The following is a 13113-nucleotide window of genomic DNA, read 5'->3' as shown; positions in this document are numbered from 1 at the left end:
TCAACATTTATACTTTTTTTTTTTAAATAGTAGGAATCTATGCATTAAAAAAAAGTAAATGTAGCTAATAATACACTGTAATTTCTCTATTTTTCAACTACTATCTCAGAAACATACAATGAGAATTAAAGCCAGCAGCCTTTCAACCATCAGAAATCAGATTTTTAAGTAAACTACAGGAGTCAGATCTGTTACACATTAGAAGTATAAATGTGAAATATTCTAGCCAAATGATGAAAGAGCATTTGGGAATGACTTCTACACTACCTGTTTTCCATCACTGCCATGTATTTAACTGAAACAATGTAATAAATCTACATTTTCAAAAGTACTGAAAATATCCATTTGACACAACAGTAATTCTGGGCACCTATCAACTATTAAATTTCCAAACATTAACAATTATATTGCAGTATTTTCTCCCTGTTTAAGTTTAGACTACGTAACATTGTGCCCAGTACCGAACAGAGCCTTAGGGAAAGGTAAACTTTACTGTACAGCGAAGGGTGGATGCATATTTCCTCAATACAGGCTATAGCTTATACATTTACTTCATTAAGAAATTCACTGAGTTTCTCATTTATGTTTTCTTAGGCTGTTATCCTTCTTAAGAAGAAAACCAAACAAGTCAGGCGCATTTGCTTTTAAAGAAGCAAATTGACACTCCAGTGAAATTTTAATATTAGATGGTATTTTCTTCTCCTTATATCATCAGTAGGAATTTTGGCTTACCCTCCCTGCTTACTCTAGAGCTTGAGCTGACACCTGTGGCCACCCAGGTTGTACCAAGTTTAACAGCTGCCAGACCTTAACTTTCTAAAATGATTTTTCCAGCAGTCTTCCCTGATCCACAGGATTAGGTTTGGCATTTTATCCCACTAGTAAAACATATCTAAATTTAAATTGTTAAATGTCATATTATTACATTTAAGCTACTTCACAATTTTTCTGGCCAAAAGACAAGACCTTTTTTTTCAAGATATCCACAAGAAAAGCTCTTGAGGAAGGGTGCTATAATTATGCTTATTCCATGTTGCTGGGTATAGCTGAAGATGCATAGCGGGGGGTGTTGCAGCACCAAATGACAAGACTACACAAAATCTTCAATAAAATCCTTGAAACACATACAAGTGACAGGAGGTCCTCAGGCCCAATTGTTTCATTTCATGTAATTAACTGCTACTGCATAATACTACTTGCTACCACAGATGCAGTCTCTGAGTTCCAGAATGAAGAACTCCACCACAAACACTGCAAGCACCTAAAGACAGGCTTCAAAAATAACTTACATTAGTAGCTCAGAATTTTCAGTCTATGTTAAAGATCTAAGATGCTCAAAACCAGCAATCCAGCTTATCATTATTACATACAAATTTGCAAAGATACCAGCCTTGTAAAGGAAACCATCTTAATCTTTTTAAGTCTTGATCATACCCAGAAAACTAGAGTGAAGAGATAATCTGACAAAATGGGCAGGAATGCTGGAGAATTACCACCTCTTCTATAGCAGTCAACGTATATCCGATTCAGAAAAATAGAATTTGGGGAAAAATTAATATAACATGCCATTTCTACGTAAATTAGCTTCTCTGTGAAGCTTCGTAAAAGGAGTAACAGATAAACAACATGACAGAAAAAGAAGCATAACATGATTGTTTAGAATTCATTTTGTGGTTTTGCCTGCATATTTTTAATCATCTAATGAAATGGTAAAGATTTCTAGTCATCTGCTTAGCACACTTACACATAGGGAAAAAAAAGAAAAAAAATTGAAATATAAACTGGATATAGATGATTACTACAGCCTAAGTATATGGAAACACTCAAATCACATTTGGCATGAACCGAGCTGTACAGAATCTCTCATTCTTTCCTTCTGTAAGGATACTGTAACAGCACATTGTTTGATACAATTTAAAATCAGATTTTATTACCCTCTTAGTGTAATAAAATTTCTGTTTCTCTGATTATAACATCTACACTCATTAAGAAAAAAATCTCTACTCTGTAAAAGTTGTTTTCTAACTCTTCCCTTTCCTATTACCTAAATAAGTACTGGTTGAATTTTTCTTCCATCACTCATAAGTAGTTTAAATTATTTTCTTTTTCCTCCTATTCTCACATCAATATAAGTTCTCAGTTTGCCTTTCAGTTCTATTTGATGGAAGCATTTTGAATCAGATGATAAATTTTGAAGATTTTAATTTTTTCTGCCTACATGTAAGAGTGGCAAAATGTTATAAGAATATATGTAAGCAATAAATTATGTAAAAGAGATAGTAACAAGTAACTAAAAGCCAACAATAAAAGAGCAAATTCTTTACTAAGGTGTATGATTACTTTTCAAAGTATAGCTAAGGGCAAGAAACATCCTACAAAAGTACAAGTACACTCAGCTGAAGAGCAATTCTATTCAGTGCTCCGTTCAGCACAATTAGAAAAAACTTTTGAAATACTTTGATACATATACAAAAATCAGAAAAATACAGAATTATCAAGAAGTAACCGCACAACTTTCCTCCACTGAAACACTTCATTTGCTAAGGCAGTAGGATATGCAGTTCTGTTAAAAGTAAATACTCTTCAGTCTATTTACCATTTTGAAGCAATGAAGATAATGTTTGTAAAGCTCTCAAGCCCCACTCACAATCAAGCATTCTGAAGAAAGAAAGTACCATCTGTTGCAAAATATTACATTCAACAGAGATGCACCTATTCAGGCTTTAAAGGCCTATTCTTACTCTTTTTTTTTTTTCTTCTTCTTCTTTTTTCTACATAGGATGTTGGTGGTTTTGAGGTGGTTTGGGGCCTTTTTTTTGGGGTGTTGGTTTTTCTGTTTTTACTCAAACTATATAGAAATCAGGCAAAAATTAAGCTTTTATTATGACATAGAAGGTTTTATTTACTGTTCCTCCCATTCACAGTCACATATGTGATAATGAAACTTTTTCTTATGAAGAAATAATAAGAAGAGACAGTAGTAAAAAAAAAAAAAAAAAAGGTTTCACTGCAATTCTTAAAGCGATTCAGCCGTTGAAAACAGGGAGAAATAATGAACAACATGGAACTAGTCTGTTCTCAGTGAAACACCAGGAAGCTATACCATTAGCTACAACTTAATGTAAGTCCCCCAGTTAATGCCTTGAAGACCTGGGTAAAATGCTAGAAAATAAAATATGTGGCTTTGATATTATCTTCATGTACTCAAAAAGCTATTCTGAGTGAAGGTTTGCACAAAATTCACTTCCACTTCCCTCCCTGATATATCCTAACTGATAATTAAGTTGATGGATTTGGCCTCTAGGCAGCCTTGATTTCTGTAAGCAGCAACAGCTCCCATGCAATTACCAGTAAAAGCTAGATTTTTATTTTTATTTTTATTTCTTATAGCAGAAGGCTTACAGAGGCAGTTAACACAGAAACTGTTAGACCTCCTTGACTTTGCCAGAGATCACCCTTTCTTATGGGAATTCACATCTGACTGTTTTAGGACAGCTCTGCATATCTTTGCTAGAAAAGAAAGGAAAGCTGAGTACTGCTGCAGTTTCGCCTCACCTCGAGCAACTTGATCTACCTGTAAATGTGCCTGTTTGCTGCAAGGGAATTGGACCAGATGATCTTTAATGGTCCCTTCCAAGTCAAATGATTCTATAATTCTTTCCAGCTTAATGTTTGTCACCCATTAATAAACTACAGCCTCTACTAAAGCTTACTGTGACTGGTTTTTACGGAAACAATAAGAATCAAAGTACTGGATACTGAAGTTTAAAGGATGGTGAAGCCTTTTTAGAATTGCTTTGTAAGGAAACAATCACAAATATTAGTTTATAAATAACCACAGATTACAAGAACAAAACCATACTGTTATTATTTTAACAGAAGACAATTAACACAGGAAAAACAGAAGGCCACTAAGAGAGTCAGAATTCAACAGTTAATGATTTAAACCATCGTATTTGGGTAAGCATTAAATACCTTGATCAGTTTAGCCTTACTTCTGTGTAAACAGGAGATATTTACTTTTCCCCACATGTGATTTATAAGTAATTCTCAAATAACACCAAAGCACTTACCCTTGTGTGGGTGCGAATATGCATCTTCAGTCCATCATTCTTGCTGAAAGCTTTGTCACAGTAAGGACACTGGTAAGGACGCTCACCTGAAATTAAGGAAAGAATAAGAATACACAAGTATGCCCTCAGTACATGAAAGTCTTACACCATGGTTATTTGACAAACTGAGGCACTTTTTTTCTGATCTTGTCTTCACACTCAATTCAAACAAAAAGAAAGATAAGCATCTGCAAAATTATAAATTAAGGTCTACCTGGACAAGATGCAGAACTGGTTCAAAATATTACTCTTCATTGCTTAGTTTTGTCTTAACAAGATTTCATTATGCAGAGAGAAACAAAAAAATAATAAACAAACAAAAAAATCAATAAAATATTTAAAAAAAACCCTATAGTCTCCAACCAAACCACATTCTGCAAGTGGTCACTTTCTGGGAGGTAGAATCTAATTTAAATATGAAATACACTCTTTTTTAATGCTATGTCTAAACTATCCCATAAACTATTTTTCCATGAAAGTTTCTGCAATTTTTCCTGCCACAGTTTGTAACAGAAACAGAAGCATAATGTTCTTTGCATCTCCCTTGCAGTTCTCTTATCTTAAAAGTATTCAGTTTAATGCTAAATTAAATTAGTGTAGATTAGCAATGATCTGGCTGATTTTCCCAAACCCAGTGTAATGTGGATACAAAGCTATTCAGAATCTCAAAATTAGAAGTTTCTAAGATAGCTCAATAATACGTAAGAATTTTAAGGCTCTGTAATATCTCAAAGATCTTTTAATTTTGAATTCTTTAGCCTATGTACTGGAATCTCACTCTATCACCTGCTCTTTCCCATAATGATGTTTCTAAAAACACAGTTCAATATCTCAAGATGCAATAATTTGTTCTACTAACACATTTGAATCTGCTCTACACAATCACAATGCTGAAGATGCAAAAACCTTTATGTGAAAATACAGGTGAAGTAAAACTTGTTCTACCAAGCCAATGCAAAGGGTTCTGCTCAAGAAAGAACTTTTGCATATATAGAGAAAATTAACATAGTTCAAATGTCTGATGAACACTTACTAACACTCAATCACAATTAAAAAAACTGAGACATCTTTCATTGATTATCCAATGTAAAGAATTTAAGAGAATGGCATTAAGAGAGATTAGCTTTTAAAGTTCCTCATGTCCCTTCTAACACTGATATTAATCTTCTCTTGAGAAGTGAAGCCTCATCCCTTTTCTAATCTTTTCCCCACATAAGGCGTTCCTCCTTGGTTATTCAGAGAGAAAATAAAGGATGTATTCCTTCCTCTGAACAAGATGTAAAAGGATCACAGAAAGTACATAATGGAGATACCTTACAGAAACAGTTTTTCAGAAGGCCCAGTTGTGAACATAGTAAAGCTGATTGATAGTCAACAGTGTACTTAAAATTTCCATACAGCCGCAGGGTATGCAAATATTTGAGGACAGTTGAGATTAGACGATTATTTAAGTAAAGGGATACAAAATCTCTTTTATGGAATATTCTGTTATTTTCTCTTTCCTTACTGTTCAGACAACTCTCAATGACAGCAGCAAATCTTTGTAGTTAAATAACTGTGCAATAGAAATATTTCTTTCTCTTTGTACTCTGTCAGTAAGCAAAGTTACATGAATTCGTGTATTTTTAAAATAATAACTGCTGAGTCACTAGTTGTGTTTTCATTGAGTAGCTTGAAATCTGACTCTCTCTTACGACCCTTGATGTCTTTAATCCATGCCCCACCCTTTTAAACTGTCCAACAGTTGTCAGTGTTCAAATATTTAATTAAGCAGACATTTTTACGTTTTAGGGCTTTTGGATGTAGAAGTTAAAGCTTTCAGAGATTTGTAAGTAGATGAGGAGTCACAGGTAGTAGCTGTATCTCTCTCCCTCACTCTGCCTATCCCCAGCTGCTTTAAATAGAAATCATTTTACATTCAAGAGATGGTTTCGATCTTGTCTGACACTCAATAAACAGATAAACAGCATCCTTCAGCAACTAACCATGGAGATCACGTCTGATTGAGTAAGGCCTTAGGAGCTTTCAGCAGATGCCAGTAGAGGGCACCAGCATGACTTCATATCAACTTGTTACACCTGAAAAAGATCAACTTCAGGCAGCTATTATGCACTGTAAGTTTTCAAAAATCTCTACTGTTCCAGAAATTGAGTTTACCACATAACAAAGACTGAGCTCTGACTTGACATTTGGTGACACCCTATTTTTCTAAATTACACAAACAACTTCTCACACATTTGTGTCATTAATAATTGTTAGAAGAACAACTTAAAAGATGATCCCAAATAAATTTACTGTTGCTCTTATTTTACTTCATTTAAGTTACTCTTTGTAGCCTGTAAGTTCAACTCCCAGTATATATATACGTGCCTTTGTACTTATATTATCAACTGTTTCCTCTGTGTACACACATCTTTTATATGTATAACTTATGTACTCTCTCATCAGGTTTTAGGATTTTCAGGTTTTAGAATTTTACAAGATGAAAGCTGGGTCACAAGATAAATCAGTGCATGCAACAGTCAAGTTTTCTTGAATGCCTCCAGGGACAGGGCAGCCACCATACCTCTGGCAACTTGTTCCAGTGCCTCACTATCCTTACTGTAAAAAACTTCTTCCTTATATTAAGTCTAAATCTCGTGTTTTAGTTTGAAACCATTTCTTTTGCCTTATCACAACAGCCCCTGCTAAAGAGTTTGCCCCATTCCTTCTTATAGCTCCCTTTTAGGTACTGAAAGGCCACTTTTAAGTCTCCCCTGGACCTTCTCTCCAGGCTGAAAAGCTCCAGCTATCTCAGCCGTCCTCATAGGAGAGGGGTTCCATCCCTGGAATCATTTTTGTGGCCCTCTCCTGGACGTGAAGGTAAGTTTTCAAAAGAAGTGTTATTTAACCCAGCGAGAGTTGGTTTGGGTTTTATTTTGTTTTAAATTTTACTTATTAAATATACTGATAACATGCAGGAAAAAAAATCATCAACATTTAAGTATACTACCATGAACTAATCTTGAAAGTTCACATTTGGAAAATATGTGAAGGTCCACCTCCTATGCTGCTGTTCACAACTCTGCCACTAAACTGCAACTGAGAATATGATCTGCATTTAAACAGGCTATTATACTACAACATCAAAATCCACTAGGCATATTAAATACAGCTTGTTCAGTTAACATGGCCAGAAGTAATGTTGTAAATGTAACAATAACTAAGAACAGCTTATATCAAAATAGCAAAGCATTCAAGTAAGATGGAAGTAATAAATGCTTTGACTACTGTCGAGTTACAGCCTACTGTCACGTTCCTGCTAGCCAAGAACAAACTGGTCAACACATTAAGGGCACTCCTGTACAAATAACCCCAAATAAATAATCCTTAGATAAACTGCAGTGGATTTAATATAATTCAAAGTCTAGACATTCTACTTCCAGATATTGTATGAATAAAAACAAAGCTTTTAACATAATAAGAATAAGTTTAACCCTAATACATGGATTATGAAAAACAATTCCATGATGGAAAACCATATGGGATTTTGATTTGAAAAGATACCATGATAGAGTTGGTATCTTTTTTTTTCCTCTGAAGTGTGTACATCTCTATCTTGGGATCATAATATCTACTGGACTTCATATACGGCATAAAAAGTTAAATTTAAAGACCAGGATGTTCCATTCCAGTTCAACTTGAGACAGTTTTCTATGAGATGTTTGCAATCAAAGGTGCTATGAGGCAATACTTTGAATGAGTTGAAAACTCAGATTTTCCAAACTCAGATACCTCAGCAAGTAAAACAATTAAGAAGCAAAACCAAACTCTTATTATTAGTTTTCTATGGCTAATGCAACACATTTAATAAAGATGTGAAGACCTAATAGGTCAAGTGAGTCCAATATGCTGCTATTTCCAAAATGTACTTTGCAACTAATTACAAAATCAGGTAGAAACCCAATTTAAACAAACAAACAAACAAACAAAAAAAACCCTCAACCAACAAAAAGATTTGAAACAACGACCTCAACTAAGATAGATCTCACAGGTTATGAACACATTTATATCAAATGAGAGAAGGCTACTGTAATTTACAAACATGTAACAGATAAATAATCCTAATCTGAAAACTATAATAAAAGCCTGAAGACACTAACAAAAGGAGATAGTGGCCTAAAAAAAGATGGTCAGCAGCATGCAAAAGTATGCATCCAATGAGCTATTACACTGAGTTTTGGAAGCAATCTATCAAAAAATGTCTGATCATTCTCAGGAAAAACTTCTTTACTAAAAGGGTTGTTAATCACTGGAATAGGCTCCCCAGGGAGGAGGCTGAATCACCATCCCTGGATGTGTTTAAAAACTATTTGGATGTGGTGCTCAGGGACATGATTTAGCAGAGGGTTGTTAGAGTTAGGGTAGGATGATCAGGTTGCAGTTGGACTTGATGATCTTTAAGATCTTTTCCAACCTGAGCAATTTTATGATTATATGATTCCATGATTCTGTTTAATTTTGAGTCATATTTACTGTCTCCATTCCCATGCGGCTTGGTCACTGCTATGAAATTCTCAATTGTGTACATTACCCTTCATAGACAAACTTCTGTCTTTCTGTCTTTATTGAAACCTCTGCACTAGGGGATAAGAATTATAGACTGAATGTGTCAAGTTGTTACTTTTTTAATTTTAAAAACATAAGCTTTATAATATTTTATGCTGGCATTCAGCACCGTCAATCTTGGTCAACACTCACTAACATTAGATAATGATTGCACTGAGCATCAGATCAAGTGCACTGTGTGCAACCTAAAAGTTTGCTTTCTTTAGAAGGTTAACAGACAATCATGGCAGTGTGGTCCATTTGAATCTTTCGCAGAACCTTTACAATCTTCTACACATTGCTCCTTTTCAGATGTTGAACTGTAAAGACTAAAAGAAGATTTATAAAAATAAAAATCTGCATTTATTATTTTAAAATGTCAAGATTCCAGGCTAAAATATAACCCCAATTAAACATCTAACTTAAGATTGGGGTAGGTGAGAGGAGAAAATGGGAAAATCCACCATCATCCAATTTTTGTGGAAAATAACAGTTCACCTGGGGAAGAATTTGGAGGCAAAGGGGCCATCTGGATCACACACACAACACTTGATACCAGGTGATCAACAGGACGGCCCAGAAAGAGAACTGCAAAAGGGCTTTTTTTGTCAGAGATAATCTGTGGTGATGACACTATTCAACAGCAAGTAAGGATGGGCAAAAGGTTAACACATACAACAAAATTATAATCTGTGACATATGCTTAAGAAAATTATCTGTTCTTTCAGTGCACTTGACAACTTTACATATCTATCCTTAGCTATTGTTTCTCTGTATATGAAGTTTCCATCAAATAAAGAGGGAAGGTTGTGTCCTTAACTATACAGAAGTTCAGTTTTTGCATTGTATACACACAGAGAAATAAACCTGAAATGCAAGAACTTAATTTCTTCCAAATGAACTTAATTTCATTAAGAACTAAGATTAAGTTAAATATGAACTCAAGGAACAAAGTGACTTTGACAGAACTTAAAGTAGAAAATGCCTGAAAAATTATTATTGAGTGAAGATTAAATACTTACACTTTAAGAAAATATTCAGTAAATTAAATCACCACTGTGCTGTACACATGTCAAATGGCTTTTGAGAAAGAGAAATACTTCCTCAAAATAATAAATCTCCTCTTGTGTGGAGGTGGCTGTTTTCTAGATACACAAAAATATTTTTGAAAGTGTTGAATAGTCCTAAACGTTATGGTCCTTTAATGCTTAAGCTCTCTTAAGGAATTTTTATAGTTCTAACCAAGGGCTCTAGGAATGGAAAATAACAGTGCAGTAATCAAGAAGCAGGGCCAACTGCAGCAGCTAGCTGCTATTTACAAGCCTCACCACTAATCTGGACTAGTCAATGCACACAGTGATCTGGCTAATACAAAATTCTGACCTGCTTGATTTTCAGCCATTAAACTTAACATTCAAAATAAGCACTAGACAAGTACAAAAGTACCACACAGGGGTAGCTTTCACATGCCAAGAACCAAATAACTTCATGATCTGAAAGATAAAATACTTGCGGATGTCAGCTGAGACAAGACCCAGAAACACCAAAACACCTGTAATTCTACACTCAGTCAGATAAAGAAAGGGACAGGATTCTTTGATTGGTCTGAAGAGAACAGTTCTGTGCAGGCTGCTATTACTGTTTGAGAGAAACAGAAAAACAGTACTGAGGTATGGGTTGATTAGAGAAATTTCTTCAAATTTAAGAAACATGCAAATTTTGCAGACTCCATAGACAAAAAATCAAATATTTCTGTAATTGTTTTTCTCCCTTGATGATTAATAATACTAAGTCTATGTACTTCTGAACGCTTTCTAACCAAGCTCCAGTTACTTATGTATTTTGTAGGCACAAGGGAGAATTAGAATTTCTTTTATGTGATTCAACCAAATATATTTTCCAGTCACTAGTAATGGCACATTTAATAAGGAAAAAAGAAACAACCATACACAAATTTAATGCTATTTTAAAATAAAACCAGATTGCTTTAACAAATTTGTTTTTAGTACTCTTTCTTGTGTTTTTTTTTTTCTTTGAGGCACAACAGCAGTGCTTTCACAGTTGAGAAAGTTTGCTTGCTACAAAGTTTAGGATTTATTCAGAGAATTCAGATTTGACTATAGGTCTAACTAGGGCTAAATATTTGTCCTATCTGACTCATTATGATTATTATGTAATTGAGGTTTTAGCTGTTTGCAACTAAATAAATTATTAAGATTAGTAAATAACTTTATCAAATCTAAGGTTATTATCCTTGTTCCTAAATATACCTATGTTACCTGCAGAGAGACAATAGAATTACCAATATTAATTACTTACACTCTTACCACTTCTAGTGGTATAGGGATTCTTAAACACACAAAAAAAAACCCTATACCATTACTTTAAAGAATAAAGCAGTTTGATTATTTGCATCTGTCAGCAGATGTAAGCAATTTGGTTTCACTGTGAATGGAGCATTAACATCTATGACTTCAGGTCATACTTGAAATCTTTTCAAGTATATCAGGTGGTATAATTCATTTGATCTAAAGATGTCACTACCATCCAAATAATCTATCTTTTATAAGAACATTTCTTCACTCATGAAGACAAGAAGAAGCTGACAGCTGCATGAAACTTTACAGGTACTTTTAAAGATTTAACTGTTGTCTGGAGATAAATGGGACAATGATGTATAAACTGAAAGGCCTAGAAATGCAGAATCCTTACCTTTGAGGTTTTCTGCAAACTTCTTTTTAAATTCAGTAGATAAAAGAGAGATCATCTATAAGTTACTGAACAACCTATCAGCAGACATTCGCAAGCTGTTTGCTGACTAGATACAGATGCATTTTTTCAAATACTTGATTCAGATATGAGAGGAAGTTCCTTCAATCCCCTCTCCTATTTTCTTTTTTTTAATATGAGAAATTATATATAACTTAATGGCAATCTGCCTGACAGTTTGCTATAATGATGATCTTCGCTGTACATCTTTTCTTATGCATAAATAGTTCCTGCTTAGCTATTAACATTTTGGAGACATACTTTATGCAACAACAAGCAGTAGTCACAATGTGCTTGGACTCTATTTTCCTCAAATATTTTGAAGACTTGTTTTCAGAGATGGCTGTTTACTGTTAATAAGCAAAAATTTTTATTTTAATTCCATAATTAATGTTTGGTGAAATTTTGATATGTGAGTGCAAAATTTGGACCTAGACTTTTATGTATAATAAACATGATTTGAAATATGCTCACATATCTTGTTAATCAAATTGCAGAAGTGTGACTACAATGGTAAAGATGAACTATTGTATCACACTGTCATTGCAGAGCAAGAGATATCCCAAAAACAAACAAGCACCTATAGTTATAAGCAACAATTATGATAAAATGTTTCAGTGAGCTTCTAAAACAGTTTTTATTATGGAGATGGAAATTTTAAAAAGTAAGCTTAGCTGTGTTGACACAGAGGACAATGAAGTTGATGGCCTGAATAATTTTTGATATTTTCATGTAAATTTGTGGTATTACCTCTAATTCATGTACGTGGAAATTAATTTCCAAACAACCACCTCAACTCTGCTTTTTTTCAAATATCAGAGAATATTATGTGGAAGAATGACACATCAAGTAACTTTAAAATGGCATAGAATGAAAACATGAATCCTTTTAGAAAACATTTAGGACAGATGAAGTCATTACCTTAACTGTCTTAACAGACTTTGAATAAATACTATGGGGGAAAAAAAAAAAAACGAAAAAAAAAAAAAACAGAATAAGGCTACATAGCCTCCAGTTTTAACCTATGTTTTAAGGCTCAAGCATTTTCTGAAATACATGTATGATCGTTAGCTATCCCTCACTAGTCCCTGTGTAATGGAATAGGAAAAACATATCATGGAAAAGACAGTTACAGTTTAAATAGACTCAGTTATCTTTGATCAAAAATAAATGAACCTGCAAATATTGACTACTTTACAGTAACTTTCATTGTTCCACAACTTGATGTGCTACATCCCAAAGATGGAAGGGATTAGAATACAACTAATGAGGCAAGAATCAGTACTGGTATCAGGCAGATAAAACACATGTATACAAATAGCACAGACACACACACAGATACATATATACACAGACACAGACACACATGTAAGACAGCAATTAACAGATTTTAATACCTATGCGTAAGGCAACTGCAAAACTGCACAAACCACAGTCAGTATTTTTTAGCACTGAAAGCTGCTTGAAACTTTAAGCATATAATTAACCTCCCAGCCCACAGCCTTCTAGCCCAAGGAGCAGTCCATTGAATTTTTTCTACAACTTATGAACAAGCCAAGGAATTTACATCACAGTCAGAGGATTCTTTTGCTGAATTAACCCCATCTCCCTCTGACCCTAAGAAGCCATAAACCAACAGGATACA

The 13113-nt window shown here is 34.1% G+C and overlaps 1 protein-coding gene across 6 annotated transcripts in view; it reads right to left on the bottom strand.

The window, feature by feature from the left end:
• The window catches only part of PRDM5 (PR/SET domain 5), an 88994-nt gene that overhangs the window by 15300 nt on the left and 60581 nt on the right, over positions 1 to 13113 (bottom strand). For all 6 annotated transcript variants that reach the window (XM_085222821.1, XM_085222817.1, XM_085222822.1 and 3 more), the window contains one exon: positions 4074 to 4159. In XM_085222821.1, coding sequence (XP_085078947.1) covers positions 4074 to 4159 — 86 coding nt within the window. The remainder of the gene's footprint in view (positions 1 to 4073; positions 4160 to 13113) is intronic.

The sequence above is a fragment of the Meleagris gallopavo genome, chromosome 4, assembly GCF_905368555.1.
Source record: "Meleagris gallopavo chromosome 4, MGAL_WU_HG_1.1, whole genome shotgun sequence".
Taxonomy (NCBI): Eukaryota; Metazoa; Chordata; class Aves; order Galliformes; family Phasianidae; genus Meleagris; species Meleagris gallopavo.
This window is presented reverse-complemented; position numbering and strand designations above follow the sequence as displayed.